The 17,764-nt window shown below is 43.0% G+C and overlaps 1 protein-coding gene across 1 annotated transcript in view; it reads left to right on the top strand.

The window, feature by feature from the left end:
* The window catches only part of FBN1 (fibrillin 1), a 217,129-nt gene that overhangs the window by 168,143 nt on the left and 31,222 nt on the right, over positions 1-17,764 (top strand). Inside the window, exons 42-48 of the mRNA XM_074966374.1 lie at positions 2,263-2,421; positions 3,935-4,006; positions 6,917-7,042; positions 11,036-11,158; positions 15,148-15,273; positions 16,427-16,543; positions 17,397-17,525. Coding sequence (XP_074822475.1) covers positions 2,263-2,421; positions 3,935-4,006; positions 6,917-7,042; positions 11,036-11,158; positions 15,148-15,273; positions 16,427-16,543; positions 17,397-17,525 — 852 coding nt within the window. The remainder of the gene's footprint in view (positions 1-2,262; positions 2,422-3,934; positions 4,007-6,916; positions 7,043-11,035; positions 11,159-15,147; positions 15,274-16,426; positions 16,544-17,396; positions 17,526-17,764) is intronic.

The raw sequence follows: 17,764 nt of genomic DNA, 5'->3' as shown, positions 1-17,764 counted from the left end.
TGTTGTCAGAGCTTTACTAAAAAACACAATTCACAGATCAATGTAGAGTGTTTAAATCAGCATAATGACATGTTCCCATTTCCTTCTACCCACAGCAAAAAGTGTCATATGTACTCTTTGTATGGCATGAATTTCACATTTTAATCTCTTGGCAAGGTTGAGTTTTCATGAGCCATATCATGCTATTGATCTCTGCACAGGCCTCCCAACTGGAGAGTTCATTGTAAAACTGTTGGCTGGCTGTAATGGTTTTATGGTGGTAGTTCCTAACATCAAGGGCTTGTTCTTGCTCTCATTGAAGTCCGTGACAAAACTTCCACTGACGTTAGTGAGACCAAGATTGGGCCCCAAAAGACCAATAACCGTATCTTTGTAGAGCATTAAGGCAAAATTGCGGCTGTAAAACCAGTGGCCATATTAGGAGTGATGTACACCGCCCCAGCGGAGCTCACAGCGGCATTGTTAGCCATGGCTGCACACTTGTCCTATATCTCCCACTTTGGGGAGTCCAACACCAGTGGTGCTGATAGAATCCCAGACTCCTTGTGATGCCTGTCTTGTGCTCAAGAATTGTTACAATGCCTCGCCCTTGATCCGGACCAGAAGATGGAGATGCCCGTGAGCAGTGATGAGCTGCCAAAATCTTAAGAACTGGTTCCCTCCTCACCCCTTGAGGGGGTCGTTGCCCGCCCCCGGGACTCCTGCCCCATCCACCCCCCTCCCCTGTCCCCTGACTGCTCCCCGCCCCGTGCCCGGCCCCAGCTCGCCTCCGCCTCCTCCTCTGAACGCACCGCCCCGCTTTGCTTCTCCGTGCCCCCCCCCCGCCTCCTCCCCTGAATGCACCGCCCTGCTCTGCTTCTCCGCGCCCTCCCTCCCCCCCAGCTTCCCACGAATCAGCTGTTCGGCGGGAAGCAGGGGAGGACTGAGAAGCAGGCCGCGGCTTCCCGCTCAGGCTGAGGGTGGCGGAGGTGAACTGGGGCGGGGAGTGGTTCCCCTGCGCGACCCCCCCCCCCCACCCCGGTTACCTGCTGCGGCACGGGCGGCCCTCCTCGCGCCCCCCCGAGCTCACCTCCGCTCTGCCTCCCTGGGCCTGAGCGGGAAGCCACGACTTGCTTCTCAGCCCGCCCCGGCTTCCCGCGCGAACAGCTGATTTGCGGGAAGCCTGGGGGGGCGGAGAAGCAGAGCGGGGCGGCACGTTCAGGGGAGGAGGCGGAGCAGAGGTGAGCTGGGGCCGGGGGTGGGGCGGGGAGCTGCCGGTGGGTGCTCTGCACCGACCAAATTTTCCCCTTGGGTGCTCCAGGGCTGGAGCACCCATGGAGTCGGTGTCTGAGGCACCACTTTTGGCCGGTTAAATTTGGAAGCCCTTTTAGAACCAGTTGTCCCCCGCGGAACAACCGGTTCTAAAAGGGCTTCTAAATTTAACAACCGGTTCTAGCGAACTGGTGCGAACCGGCTCCAGCTCACCACTGCCGGTGACCCTTGCCTAACAACCTGTGCAGGGCCAGGCACAATCTCACCCTGAATATGTACTGTTGTAAAATAGCGCATACAGTAGCAGCCTGCACTATTTATAAGGACATTTATCAAGAGAAGATGGGCCAAATGCTCCTTTTCCTGACACCACACAACCCTTGAACACTGTCAGTGAGTACAGATTTGGGTCCACCTCTCAAGATTTATCACAGCATAGAAGCTTTGCAGTAACTCCCCTGAGGTTTTGGGTGGTTTCTGCACTGTGTGGCAATCTTGTTTCCTTTGGTTTCAGTTTAGCTGTGTTTGACCTCCTCCATCTTTCACTTTGGCTTTTGAGCTGATACAGACCTAAAATCTCTATGCGTAATTTGGGAAAACCACTGAGTTTCACTTGGTTTTGCATCAGAATGATGTGAAGTCATAAACTGTGCATGATTTTAAGATCAGCCATAAATGTGCTTAGGTTTGCTCAAGTCTGGGCCAGGGTTTGCAGGCCTTAGTGAATCCTTTGGTGAGTCTGATCTGAGTTATGGCCAGTTTTACAACAAAAATAAAAAAAACACCCAAATTTTAGGGGTGACTCCACAAGGGCTGGGGGTGACTAATATAAAACACTACAGAACAAGCTTCCTTTGGCGACCGCTTGAGGGACTAAAAGAGGGGACCTAGTGAAGGTAGCATAGAACTGTGCTCAGGAACTTTGGGAAAGGAGGCTGTCTAATAAGAGCGGGCTCTCATAGACACTTCATGTATTTCAGTACCGTCATGATATTTTTGTTTTCTTTGCAGATATGAGGAGGAGTCTGTGCTACAGAAATTATTATGCTGACAATCAAACCTGCGATGGAGAACTGCTCTTTAATATGACCAAGAAGATGTGCTGCTGTTCCTACAATATTGGCCGTGCCTGGAATAAGCCTTGTGAACAATGCCCCATCCCAAGCACCGGTACGTTTAATTTGAAAGCGAGCTGAAAAAGGCCCCGTTAACGATAACATTACTGCAAGCTGCTCTAAAATGAATTGCTAGAGAGAGGAAAGTGCTATGTATTTTGTACAATTGTGTGCGTATATGTGTACAAATATTACAAGTATATGTATACAAATATACACATATTAAATAACACATTTCTCATTATACTTTGTGCCCTGGAGATGATCCTTTTAAGTAAGGTTGAGGCACATGAGTAGGTCACTGTAGAGCACTCTGCACTCCTGCTGCTATGCTCAGCCTGTTCTGTGAATTACTGGAGGACTTTGTTCTGCACGACTGTCCATCTGCCCCCTTTGACAAACATGTATAGGCCAGATGCTATGGGCCAGCCAAGCTGTGTTTGGCAGGTGACCAGGAGCGGGGTCATAGGTGGTGCTAAGACATCTGTATGTTCCCCTGATCCTGGGGCAGCCAGGCCCAGCGCAGTCCTCATCATAAAACACAATTGTATTTTACCCATGGCTGCCAAGAGCCCCAAGGAGCCTTTCCATAGAATCATAGAAGATTAGGGTTGGAAAAGACCTCAGGAGGTCATCTAGTCCAATCCCCTGCTCAAAGCAGGACCAACACCACCTAAATCATCCCAGCCAGGGCTTTGTCAATCCGGGCCTTAAAAACCTCTAAGGATGGAGATTCCACCACCTCCCGAAGTAACCCATTCCAGTGCTTCATCACCCTCCTGGTGAAATAGTGTTTCCTAATATCCAACCTAGACCTCCCCCACTGGAACTTGAGACCATTGCTTCTTGTTCTGTCATCTGCCGCCATTGAGAACAGCCTAGCTCCAACCTCTTTGGGACCCCTCTTCAGGTAGCTGAAGGCTGCTATCAAATCTCCCCTCACTCTTCTCTTCTTCCAGCAGCCAGGGATTGCAGGGGCACCTCAGCCCCTTCCAAGGATGGACCCTATGCGGGGTACAGGAAGCGTGTAGCACAGGAGTCACTGTGACAGTCCTGTGCCATTGCATGATTCCTCCACACTGGGGGAATCTTCAGCAAGCTGGATTCACCAGGTGTTCCTCTGCTTCATGCTGGTGAGCTGGCGCAAAACAGACTTATCAGACCTGAGAACTGGCTCCATCCTGGTCGTTTGCAATTTTCAAAAATTATGTGTTGATTTCCAAATTATGACGGTTTGTGAAGTACAGAGCTGGACCTGTGCATACAAAGTACAGTGCACCCACATAACCTGACAAGTGTGTACCTAATAATAATACCTAAATGAAGTATCCGATCCAAAGCCAATGAGAGTCTTTCCACTGGCTTCACTGGGCTTGGGATCAGAACCCCATTACAAATCTGGCAGGAGAGTGTGCACTCATGCAAGGTACACATGCCTTGTGTGAAAATCTGTCCCTCAAAAGGTACAGAAAAAAGTGGAGACTGCATTTTTCTCAGGCTTGGGGTGAAATTACTCACTTAATCTGATACATTCGAGATAACTGTTGTCTTTTTTTTTCCTGCTACAGATGAATTTGCAACACTCTGTGGAAGTCAAAGGCCTGGTTTCTTCATTGACATTTATACAGGTTTACCAGTTGGTGAGTTGTGATTACTCTGTTTTGAGTTAAATTCCACACTACGTATGTACTAGGGAAAGGAAGGCATTGTTTTCACAGTCAGCTCTTTCTTGGAAAGAAATAAAGACTAAACAATGCCACAAAATTCAACTTTCTGTACAACCCTTAACCCTTGTCTTAAATCAGATCCTGCAAACTTTCTGCCTAACTCCTTCTAGCTGGCAGCTCTGATTATTGCTGCTTGTGATCATGACAATCTAAAGCTCTGAAGAAACGGTAATCGAGCTAGATGAATGACTTGTAGACACCAGAGAGTGGAGAGGTTCTGGGAATAAGGCCAATCGGCATTGGGTTTCAGAGGAATTAGGAGTGTTTCCTTTTGACTAAAGCACAGATTTAATCTGACGTTTCACACCAATCCCTCTGTGTATTGAATTAACCCAACAATCCTTTTTTCTGTTCCACTAAAATATTTCTCACATTGCGGTATCGTGTGTAACATTGGTATTGTGTGTGACAAATGAATTCCTCCTTTTCTCTTTTTGTTTTGTTTTTGTCAAAGAGGCCAAATTCATCCCTAGTGGGGGCTTCCTTTTGTTTTTATTCCCACAAAAAGACAAATGAGAGGTGGAGCAATCGTTGTACAACAGACAAGCAGAACTATAGTATATAGACATCAACAAAGTGAATTATATCCATATATTATGGTGATGGGAACTATAGAACCCTACAATTGGGTCTAATCAATCAATTCTAATAAGATGTAGTGTATAATAAGAAAAAGAATTACTAGAAACATATTGTACATTTTGTTCCTGGTCTTTTGAGGAGCAAAGCACCAGATCTCATTGACCAAAATCATCATGCACCCTATGACCAGCACATGAAGTTACACATGAGCTTTAGGTGGCAAGTAGTAAAGTACCTGCCTACCACCTGCTCAATCAGAGGCAGTCATGTGAGGCTGTGTCCAGCCCTGCTTGGTCTGAGTATTCTCTGTACAACATAATGTGGTGTGCGCTGTGCAAATGAGGATGGAGTCACCCTAGGCAGGGGTGGGGTAATGTAAATGTGCACCATCTGCAGATCCTGCGGTAGCAGTTAATAGCACGTGTTGCAGCCTGCACCCCTGGCAGCTGTAGTTATTTTATTCTGCTAGCCCTGTTCCAACTGGAGTGCAGCAGCCAATGCAGCTGACTTTTGGTGTCCTCATGTACTAGTGTATCCCTAGCCACACTGGTGAGACGAGTTGCTCGCTCAGGGCTACATTGTGCAGCAAACACACACTTTTTCAGTGATTCTTGGGATCTTCATAGGCCTTGCTGGGTTGTGATACCTGAACTGCTTCTTTTACTACTTCAGGAGGGCAGTAGTAGCCACTCCCACTTCTTACACACCATAGGCCAGTGGTTCTCAACCCATGGCCCGCTTGTGGCCCAATCAGCACACAGCTGCAGCCCATGTGACATCCTCAGTGCCCTACAGGTAGTATAGATATTGTGTGGATGTGGCCCACATAACCCACGGAGAAGTGCATATGTGGCCACAATGTTAAATAGATTGAGAACCACTGCAGCAGGCATACTGGCTTACACCACTGCAGCAGCGTCCACATTGTGCACTGCTGGAAATGCTGAGTTACTTTCTTCCCATTATGTTTATGTTCCATTTTTGCCATTAGAGTTCTGCATCCTTATATGGGATGATTGCTTCTGATGGTGGGAGACAGAGACCGAGTTAGATTCTGCCTTGACTCACTTTTTATAATCAGCAGGCTAAAAATCAGCAGCAGCAGCAGCAAATCTTGTGTAGGAAATTAAAAGCTTAGTCCAGGAGCAAAACTGGCCCCTTCAAAATCAGAAGCAAAGTACCTTAGGTGTGAAGAGAGCTCTGTAGTGTATCCCTTCCCCAGATGTTCATTGGCTTCTGTGGATCCCTGCAGACAGCATTCTTTACTAAAGGAAAAGGCTTTCATGGATTTTCTGACCTGTATGCTGAAGTTAGACCCCTAAAGAGACGTACAGCTAAAGACCCCAATAAGGGAGATTTGTACTATTTATGTTTTGGCTGCGTTTTTAGGGCCAAAAACAATGAATTGCCTCACAAATCTGCTAAAACAGGAAGGACAATTGGTAGACATAATCAATGAAAAGCATAGTATGTTTCAGGCATTTAAAATATCATTAGTCATTGGTACCTTCAGAACTTTTGTAAAAGAGCATAAAACTAACCAAGCTTTAACAGATGGTGGAAGTGGATGTAAAGTTGTTATAACAAATGCCGAAGGACAGAGGGCCTGGTCTAAAGACAGTGTCTTTCCATTGTCTTCAGTGAGTTCTTTGATCAGGCTCTTAGAGAATGATGAGCTTTTTTTAAGTAATACAGAAGAAGCTCAGTTTATATTACACTCACCTGACAAAAAAATAGGTTAAGCTGGATTCTCTGGTCCCCTAAGGACACTTTGTTCCATGTGAGTAGCACAAAGTGGCCTTAAAGTGGCTAGAAATGGCAAGTGAAGAATTACCCCCATGCAGGGGAACTGTCTGCAGGTATGCAGGCTGGTGAAGATGGTTCTGCTGCTTCTCACACCTGCAGCCTCACCTCCAGCATAACAGATAGCAGGAGGCATGTCAGGGGCAGGAAGTGGACAGATCAGATAGGGGATGGAATTTGAGAGTCCTGTGCAGGCCTAACTTGCCCTGGGCTGGGTATATCTTGGGTATAGTGAAAAATGAGAGCCATTGAGTAGACTAGTTAGTTTTCCAGCATGCGTAGGAATTATTGAATGTCTGATGCCTTTCTACACAGTAACAGGATCATGCTGCTAATATAAACATTGTGATAATATCCCATGATAATAAGAAAACATTTCTATAGAAGGGGATTGAATGAATTGGCACTTTCAGACTATTTAAAAATCGATTGTTACAGACATTGATGAATGCCGAGAGATCCCTGGAGTCTGTGAGAATGGAGTCTGTATAAACATGGTTGGCAGCTTCAGATGCGAGTGTCCAGTGGGATTCTTTTACAATGACAAGTTGCTGATCTGTGAAGGTAAGAGGCTTATACTTCCATCACAAACAGAAATTGGGTCAAATACTGGCAAATCTAATGTACTTGCAAATTCATCCATAACAGGGGTATATACTAGGATCAGAGAAATGTGGGCCAGGCATGTCTTAATGAAGACATTTTGGCTTCCTGCTGGAAAATCTGGTGCCATATATGTTTTCTGTTGGAAACAAAGTACCCGATTTTCCAATTAGTATAAAAGTCTTGAATGAGTTTGAGTCAACCAGTTGTGGCAAGTGAATCTTCTTACTTTTCATGGTCTGGATGTAAATATGAGCAGTGGGTGGTCTTCCCATGTCAGATCAAGACCAGCGTTCACTTCCAAGCTGATATTTTTTTCGTAATGAAAATAAGATCAAAGTCATGATCAAAAATATTGTAGTGGATTCTCATGTAAAGTAAATCTGGATAAATGTTCAGTGTGTTAGGGGCTGGCTACTCGGTGCTGGCAGAATGCCCTAAAATGACGTGATTTGTAGAGAAAGCTCGCATGTTGTGCTCTAGCTGCCTGGACTAGACAACTAGGTACCTTTTAGAGCACATCAGCGTGGTCTATACAGGGAGTTAGAGCGCAGCACATTAGTGCACAAAACATATCGCATCTCTCTGGAGTGCTTTGCCATGCCATGTACAAAAGCCCTTAGTCACTGTCAGGAAACAATTAAAGATTATGGTATGGATTTCCTTCATTTTCTGTGGTGGTTGTGAACATAAGAATGGCCATACTGGGTCAGACCAATGGTCCATCTAGCCCAGTGTCCTGTCTTACGACAGCAGCCAATGCCAGGTGCATCAGAGGGAATGAACAGAACAAGCAATTGTTGAGTGATCCATCCCCAGTCATCCACTCCCACACCCAGAGCATGGAGTTGCATCCCTGCCTATCCTGGCTAATAGCCATTGATGGACCTATCCTCCACGAACTTATCTAGTTCTTTTTAAATCCCGTTATAGTTTTGGCTTTCACAACATCCCCTGGACTGTGCGCTGTGTGAAGAAGTACAGCCTTTTGTTTGTTTGAAACCTGCTGCCTATTAATTTCGTTGGGTGACCCCTGGTTTGTGTGTTACGTGAAGGAGTAAATAACACTTCCTTAGTTACCTTCTCCACACCAGCCACGATTTTATAGGCCTCTGTCATATCCCCTTAGTCGTCTCTTTTCTAAGATGAAAAGTCCAAGTCTTTTTAATCTCTCCTCGTACAGAAGCTGTTCCATTCCCCTAATCATTTTTGTTACCCTTCTCTGTACCTTTTCCAATTCTAATATATCTTTTTTGAGATGGGGTGACCAGAACTGCATGCAGTGTTCAAGGTGTGGGCATGCCATGGATTATATAGAGGCATTATGATATTTTCTCTTATTTTCTATCCCTTTCCTAATGGTTCCTAACATTCTGTTAGCTTTTTTGACTGCTGCCGCACACTGAGTGGCTGTTTCGGAGAACTGTTCTCAGTGACTCCAAGATACCTTTCTTGAATGGTAGCAGCTAATTTAGATCCCATCATTTTGTATATATATTTGGGATTGTTTTCCAATGTACATTACTTTGCATTTATCAACATTGAATTTCATCTGCCATTTTGTTGTCCAGTCACCCAGTTTTGTGAGATCATTTTGTAACTCTTCACAGTCTGCTTTGGACTTAAATATCTTGAGTTATTTTCTATCATCTGCAAATTTTGCCACCTCGCTGTTTACACCTTTTTCCAGATCATGTATGAATATGATGCACGGCACTGGTTCCAGTACACACCCCTGGGGGACACCACTATTTACCTCTCTTCGTTCTGAAAACCGATCATTTGTTCCTACCCTTTGTTTTCTGTCTTTTAATCAGTTACTGATCCATGAGAGGACCTTCCCTCTTATCCCATGACTGGTTACTTTGCTTAAGAGCCTTTGGTGAGGGACCTTGTCAAAGGCTTTCTGAAAGTCCAAGTACAATATACCCACTGGATCACCCTTGTCCACATGTTAGCTGAACCCCTCAAAGAATTCTAATAGATTGGTGAAGCATGACTTCCTTTACGAAAGCCATGTTGACTCTTCCCCAGCAAATCATGTTCATCTACATGTCTGATAATGCTGTTCTGTACTATAGTTCAACCAATTTGCCTGGTACTGAAGTTAGCTTACCAGCATGTAATTGCCAGGATTGCCTCTGGAGTCTTTTTGAAAAATTAGCTATCCTCCAGTCATCTGGTACAGAAGCCGATTTAAATGATCAGTTACGTACCACAGTTAGTAGTTCTGCCGTTTCATATTTGAGCAAGTCAGTGACAGATCCGGGAATAGAACCCATGTCTGCTGAGTCCCAGTCCAGTTCTCTTTCTATTAGATCACACTGTCTGTCCGCATGAGTATCTGCTATGTCCCATAGGTTAGCTGATGCTCTTTAATGGGATGTGGCTGATGCATTTATCAAGTTTCAAAATAGTATCTGGAATGAAAAATATATCTTTTTAAACCTACTGTATGATTAAAAAAACACAGCTACAACACAAACAAATGCTTTGTATTTTCTTCATGAAGAATAATGCTGAGTTGCTTTGGGTACTATATCTCCTCCGTTTCACACAGCTGCCAGGAGGCAATAACTTTTCCAGGGAACAATATACCCTCCCCAAGAGGACCGAAGCACTTCTAGGGAAGCTGACAAGTCCATGAAAGCTAGGCACTTGGCAATAGGCCACCCAGAATAAAACTTTAGTTTCTTGAAGTCCTTATCTGTTTCTTCGTATAACTCCTCACCTTCTTGTGTGCACCCCTTCCCCCACCACAGTGTGTGCCAGTCAGGGGAGCTAAAACAAGATGCTTTCAGAACTCACTTGCTGCTGCCCAGGTGTTGCTATTGAATAACCAAGGTAACACTCCACCCCTGGAAAAATGCACATGTTGCCTCTGTAATGCTTCCAGCCCTTGCCTTTTTGGGGACTGAGAATGCAAATTCAGGCCCAGGTCGCATGTTCGTTATTACACACTACTACCCCTAGCTACCAGGCTGGCTTACACTCTCTCTTCTTTCTAATGCTGTCTTCCTCTTTGTGGGTAGCTAGTGCTTGCATTATTCATGACAGCAGGTATTTCAGTTCCTGTTCGCCTTTAGGAATTCTATACAACAGTACAGCTATTGTAAATGGGTGTGTCCCATGCAACCCCCAGCCACCCACAGTAAATAAACTGGAACTGACACTGGTTAATATTACAGATGGAAAATGTGTCATTTGCTCATCTGCTCTGCTGGCAGGCAGCAGGGAGGAAAATTAGTTAAAACAAAAATCTTCTCAATTAAGTTGCAGGTAAAGAATTAATAATTAAATTCAGTTTAAGAATTTTCAAAAGAAAAAAAAATATTTCAAAGAAAAACTGTTGGGTGAAAATGATTTTTTTCCTAACTGTCCTCACCTGTGTTTTTACTAGAGTCTAAGGTTATTAAAAACTGAAAGAATTGTATTAAAAGTCTTATTTGCATGTCACTATTATGTTGAACTCCTGTTAAAGTCATTGAGAGTTACACACTTGGGCTCCAATCCTGCACTGTGATCAGTGTGGAACCTCGGAGACTTCAGTGGATCTTTGTGTGGACACAGCAGTCCATCTGCAGGGTTCATAGTGCAGGACTGGGGTCGCAGGTTGAAATTCACCCATGGTCAGAGTGCCAGCCAAAGGCCCGTAGATTTCAAAAGAGCCTTCTATTGGCTACCTGCAAAGGGATGAATTTCAGTGATGGATTGCATGCACGTTCAGAATCATAGTGGGGAAATATTTAAATCCAACCAAAAATCTACTCTCATTGAAGTATTTTTCTCTGCATTTAAAAAAATACATTAAATACAAAAAAATACATTTGGTACCAAACAAAAAAATTCCTTAACTGTAGGTTAGAGAGCATCCCTTTGAGTTTAAAAATACATTTGGTTTTCTTGTCCATGGTCAGTTTATCCGAAAAATCATATTCTGCCTTGCATTGATAGATATTGATGAATGCCAGAATGGACCAGTGTGTCAACGAAATGCAGAATGTGTCAACACAGCTGGCAGCTATCGCTGTGAGTGTAAAGCCGGCTATAGGTTCACGTCAACAGGCCAGTGCGCTGGTGAGTATTTCCAGGCTTGTTTGTATCTCAGTATGCAGTAGATAGTGGCTTTAAAAATAAAACCTTTAAAATCATATTTTTTCTTTAACAAAGGCTGTAGTGTTTGTGTCACTCTAAACTAATATGATGATAAGAATGTAGGGAGAAGATAGGTTTTTCCCCTCAACAACCCTCTGTTGCAGTGGTGCTCAAACTTTTCCTCTCGTGCTCCCCTTACCAGTAATGGAATGTGTCCACCTGGTCCGCCCCCACCCTGGGCCGGGGGCTGCAGCCAGAAGTGGGCTTTTGGCCGGGGGCTGAGAGCTGGGGCTGTGGCCGGAGCGGAACTGGGGGCAGAGTGGGCCTGGGTGGTGCTCCCCTGGACATTCCTCCACACCCCATAGAGGGAGTGCCCCACAGTTTGGGGACCACTGCTCTATTGGAATGTGTGCAGACTATATTTTTGAGCTGTAAGGACCTGCCTTCTAACAATATACAAAGGTTTTGATGAATGTTCTGCTTTTTTATCTCTCTCATGGTTAATACACTTCATGCCTGCAAAAATTCAGGTGTGTGATTGCAAAATAAGTCTAACCAGAGAACTTCCAAAGAGGGGCTTTGAAATGTCATCTGCCAAAAGAGTGTATCCTTTGAATCAAACACTGAATAAAGTATTTTCATTATTGGTTACAAGTAAAATCTGGCCTTGACTTGCACTCAGTACAGTGCTTACTGCGTGACTAGTGTTAGCTGGATGGACCCTGTGCATATACCTCCATAACAGACCACAGTGTCTGGCTATGGAGTAGTATCATACAGCGCGTAAAGATTATTTGAATCTCATACACGGCCACATAATATTTTTCTAGCTTTTATTTAATTAACCTTAAAAATGAAAATGAAACTAAGAATAAACTGAACTAGAAGAACTTACATGGTTAGTGTTATAGTCAGAAAATTCATAAAGACTAACAGGTAGATTTTCAAAGGCACAAGTGGCAGTTAGGTTTCTAAATAGGCCATTTGTGCCCATCTATCCCTAAAGCTCCTTCCTGAACTCTGTTGTGCTTAACCCTTCATTTGTGATATATCTGTGGAGGTAAAGCCAAGGAAAACTACTGTTATCTGGCCCTGAAAATTCAAAAACTTCCTAGGGAAAGTGCAGTATTTTCCCCTTCCTCTACATAATTACTGTGGTTTGCATTATCACTTGCTAAATGTGTATAGCTAAGGATATGATTTAGTCACAGAAGTCACGGACCCTGTGACTTTTTCGGCTTCAGCTGTCAACACCTACAGCTGGGACCGGAGACTATATACCCATGGCTGCAGCTGGGGCCGTGTGCCCCCGCCCCATGGCTTCAGCCAAGGCCATGTGCCCTGCACTGTGGCGATGCAGTTCCCACACTCTCCTGGCAGGGCTCAGGCTGTCAGTTGTCCCCACCATGGGGTTCCAACACTCACTCACGCACGCACACACACACACACGCTTTCCCCATCCCCCCGATTATCTTTAGTAAAAGTCAGACAGGTCATGGGCTGCTGTGAATTTTTGTTTATTGCTCACGACCTGTCTGTGACTTTCACTGAAAATAACCATGACAAAATCTTAACATTAGCACACTATTTACCGCTCAGATTTTCACAAATAATCACTGTCTTTTAGTAGTCTCTGATGACAAGGTGGTCTTATTTGCGAGGTGATGTTCAATAGCTAGCTTAGAAAGTTTAAGAAGCTTTTCACACTTTTATAGAATTAAACAAGACTCTGGAGATTATTTTAATATACTTATTTGACTGGGACTACAGTTCTCTGTTCCATTCACTCTGTTTTCCAAGGATGACATCATAGCAAGAATGGTATTCTTGTTATCTTGATTATTTAAAGAATCGCAAAGGTTCTATACAGGATTGTGTGCCAAGTGGCTGTAAACATTGTATACATTTCTGGACAAAATAATAATTACAAAGGAACTTGATAACATTTTCCTTGGATTTTCTGCTTCTAAGCTTTTGAGTTTTAGGAAGTGCACTTTTCACTGCAGTGCAGTTTTGCATTGTTTTACGAGACCTTCATGGGAAAAGGGTGTAGGGGCAGAAAAGAAAATCACTTTGAGAACTAAAGCTTGTTTTGTTAAGATACATGGCAACATGTGCAAATATTTAGCATGTTGTTAACATGATTGTTGTTGTAATTCCTTCATTTTAACAGAACAGGAAAACCAGGGAAGGTTCTGATATGAGCCACAATACCCTAATACAAATTGGCACAAGCATTACTTCCCTGTATTTTGCTTTTATTTTATATTTAGTGAAAATAAGGTGGAACAATCACAGTCAAAATAAAAGTGTTTGATGAAGGGTTTGATCCAGCAAAGCCCTGAGAAAAGTGCCTGGCAACCTTACTGAAATAATGGAAGTTTAGGGTGCTGTGCACCTTGTAGGATTGGGCCCACAGAGCAGCCACTGCATGGAAAATGGTAACACTAGAACTGTTTGTGTGCTATTATATCCAAATATGACCCGTTGCTGCCTCAGACAGATTGAGCTAGTTACTCCTCTCAGTATCTAAATAGAATTCTTCAGGTGTTACCTGTTATGGCAAGATAATAATTTGCATCCAACTTTCTTTCATAATGCCTAAGAGAGTGCCGCTTCCCAGTTCCTAATGTTCTGTGTTCATCACAAAAGAAGCTCCCAGGGTCTATGATGGCCATAAAGTTTGGAGTGCAACCATTGAAAGTTGTGAGGACAGAACAGGGGACTTCCTGTTCATGGATCTCTCCATCACCAGGCAGAAGCTGCTTCTTTCTTTCGACTGAATATAAGGAAAAATTTACCTAATTAGCCACATTTTGTTAGATTGTGAAATGGCTTTGAAGAGAAAAGGGAGTACCCCATCTCTTGAGTCATTTATAACGAGAATAGACAAAACACTTAGGAGTATACTGAATGGAACCAGCCCTCATTGGAATGGAGGTAGACAAGATCACCTTACTAGATTTTTTTCCATCTCTACTTCCTCTTATTATGGGGAGAAATGTGCTGAATAGTAAACATTCTGCTTCTTTATATGTGTTTTTCTGACTGCTGGTTAAATCCTGAACTTACAGAGGAAAGCATTCACAGCAAGGGTAGCAGTGAGTAGTCACATATCCAACTGGTGCAAAAGACATCCTGCTATTAGAAATCAGCATGTCATGCACTGGGCCAGCACTGCATGGTATGGTACTTTTTGTTGCTCTTCTGTGCAAGATGGTGCTATTAAGCATTTGTGGCTACTGTCAGGAAATGTGCTGTCCAAATTATTTGCCAGACATGTCCCTGTTTTAAGCTAATCACACTCCCATTGATCGTGGTTTACGTAGTGTCACTTTAGATGAGATTTAGATGCAACCACACTTGGGTGCACCACTGTAGCCATATTATTTGTGCACCACTCTGCTTGCACATTGGATTTTGGCTTTCTGAGAGCCTAGTGCAGGGACAGGCCAGTGTTCACTCCATTTCTCATTTGTATGAGTTCTCTGATAGTTATTAAGGTGATCATATTACATTCAGTACTATAATCAAACATGTCTGCAAGCAAGTAGTATTTTCCTCTGGAAATATGTATAACCATAACAGATAAAGCTCTTAAACCTCCCAAACCACTGCACAATTGTTTATTGTCTTTGTTTACAAGCTGTTTAATTCAGCATAAGAGAGATTTTCCTACACAATTACATTGCATTATTTTTATTCCCATTGTGCCCTGTTGCTGTATCTAGAAATAGTCACTTGTAAGTAACTTTTCCCAATTATTTTCCAAATCTGCAAATGTTGCAAAAATTAATTTACCATGAATATTCCATTTTGTGTTAACAAATTAGTACTTTATTGCCATGAGAGAATAATTGTCATTTTAAATTAGAACCATGAATTGGATACTAGTTTTCATAGTTGCCACTTATAGTTTGTTTCTGGCTTTATGGTTTATGGAACAATTTTCAGATGCCTTTTATTTACAGATCGCAACGAATGCCTGGAAATTCCCAATATCTGTAGCCATGGCCAGTGTATTGACACTGTTGGAGGATTCTACTGCATATGTCACTCGGGATTCAAAACCAATGCTGACCAAACGATGTGCATAGGCAAGTATCAAGTTATGCTGTTAGATTAATGAGTAAGGGGTTTGAGGCCTTTTCTCTGTCATAGTAATTGCCAGATCCGAGTAGACCAGTGGCACTTTTCGTCCAGTGACCTGCTTCTGACAGTGACCGGTAATAGATGCTTCAGAAAAAGGAGCAAGCAACACCTTAGTTGACAATTATGGATAGAACTGACCATTGGCTAAGTTTATTCTGCCTCAGTTAGTGGTTGTTTTATACTCTGAAGCATATAGTGCCTATGACTTTAAAAAAAAAATATCCTACCTAACATAGCTGTAGAGAGATGTTTTTGTTCTTCATATAAATATTCCATCCTTTTTAGAATTTCACTAACCCCTTGGTTTCAATCATACCTCGGGGAAATGAGTTCCACAGATTAATAATGCAACATTGCAATGCAATAATTGTAAAACTGTCTAATGTTGAAGCAAGTAAAGGACTGATTTCCTGCGAGGCAGAAGCAAAGCTGTTTAAGTAAAACAAGAACTTTCATGTTAAGCCCTTTGAAAGCTTCAGGTTTAGGGCCAAATTACTTGCTGACTTCAGAGGACTTGTGCCCACTTATGCAATCAGTAAATTCAGAATATACTCTACTGCATCTAAGCCTTCTAAGCATTTGCTTGGGTAGCGCTCATCTCAGATAAAACTAGTCAGATTCGGGCCAATTTGTCCCTTTTCCATGGGGACGTTATTAGAGTGGGAGAGAAGAAATGCACCCTCTGTTCTGGGTTTCACCCAGTTTTCTTACTGAGATTTTGGGCGTGTCTGGGTTAGAAGTGGCTAGCCACCTAAAAGCCCTTGGGAAGACAGCAGATCCCTTATAGACAAGGTTAATGTATGCCTCCTTTGGAAACGGCAAGATGGAAGCTGCATGTAAACAAGTTGTGGATCAGCCCTTGCTCAAAAAACCATCTTTTGACATTGTCAGTCAAATGTATAATCCTGTCTCATATCTTCCTTTTTTTTTTTTTTTTTTTTTTTTTTTTTTTTTAAGGGAAACTTAATCTCTATTTTCCCATTTGCTCTTTTAGTAATCCAGGATTAGTTCATTTCTTTGCACATTGTTTGGCTATCTGGCCTCCCTCTTCACTATCAGTTAGTAACAGGAGTTCTTGGTGCTGCTTTTCTTTCATAGATATTAATGAGTGTGAAAAAGATCCATGTGGCAATGGAACATGTAGAAATACCGTCGGCTCTTTCAACTGCCGCTGTGACAATGGATTCATTCTCTCACACAATAATGACTGCATAGGTAAGGAGGTACTAAAACTGTTGCTGAGACCAGTCCAGGTTTTCTAAGATTGTCTGTTATTCTAATTACATAGTCATAAACACCATATTTTTCCAGTGAATTCAAATCCCAGCTGTATAGTTAATACAATTAGAGGTAAAGAGCAATTTCTTTGCTCTGGAAGCCAGTTTATCAGTCTCACACTCTATGCAGTGTAGTTGTAGCCGTGTCAGTCCCAGGATATTCGAGAAACAAAGTGGGTGAGGTAGTATCTTTTATTGGACCAATAAAAATAAAAGAGACGTTGGTCCAATAAAAGATATTACCTCACCCACCTTGTCTCTCTAATCTCTTGCTATGTAATTTACTCCCCTCTTCTGGCAGCCACTTGAACATATGCCTCCGAATATACAGTCAGTTCTAAGTATCTATCTATCTATCTAAGAATCCCATAAAACAATAAATTGGCTGCAATTTTTTCCCAATAGTTTTTGAGGAAAGCAAAAATATTTATGATACAGAAGAAAACTGTTTTGACTTTCTTCAGGAGGTGACAGAAAGGGACAGGAATACTGTGGACTTAAAATCTCTGCAAGTAATGGGATTCTAGTGTGTGAAAGGCTGTCTGTCTGTGGCCCTACTGAATGCAAATGGGGCTCCAGGTGGGAGAAAGAACCCACGTGTGCATATCCCTTAGAAGAATCAGGGCCCACATTTGGGGATAAAGAGACAGATAAATAATTATGCCACCCTGAATGTATCAATATTGTGCTGTGAGGATGAAAGTCAGTTTAATAAACAGATTTCCTTCTTACGTGTATTTAATCTTTGTGGATATTCGCCATGCATTTCTCATGTTAGTTTTTTGTTTTAGATGTGGACGAATGTGCAAGTGGAAATGGGATGCTCTGCAGGAATGGCCGGTGCATAAACACAGTTGGGTCTTTCCAGTGTCTTTGCAACGATGGCTATGAGGTGTCCCCCGAGGGCAGGACCTGTGTGGGTGAGGTTTTAATCTAGCATTGGTTACTATGGCAAGAGGACCGTAAATCCTCAGTACATGTTCCCAGGTAAAATGGTGAGAAAAAGGCAGGTTAGAGAAGAACTTCCCCTGCTATCACTATGCTCTAGTCGAAAAGCACAAATACTGTGGTAGCATGCTGCATTGTAATATTGTATTCCTTGAAATACTCATTAATACTCACTTATTGTGCACACAGCCAGGAAGGAATTTTGCTCTAG

Source organism: Natator depressus, chromosome 10 (assembly GCF_965152275.1).
Source record: "Natator depressus isolate rNatDep1 chromosome 10, rNatDep2.hap1, whole genome shotgun sequence".
NCBI lineage: Eukaryota > Metazoa > Chordata > Testudines > Cheloniidae > Natator > Natator depressus.
This window is presented reverse-complemented; position numbering and strand designations above follow the sequence as displayed.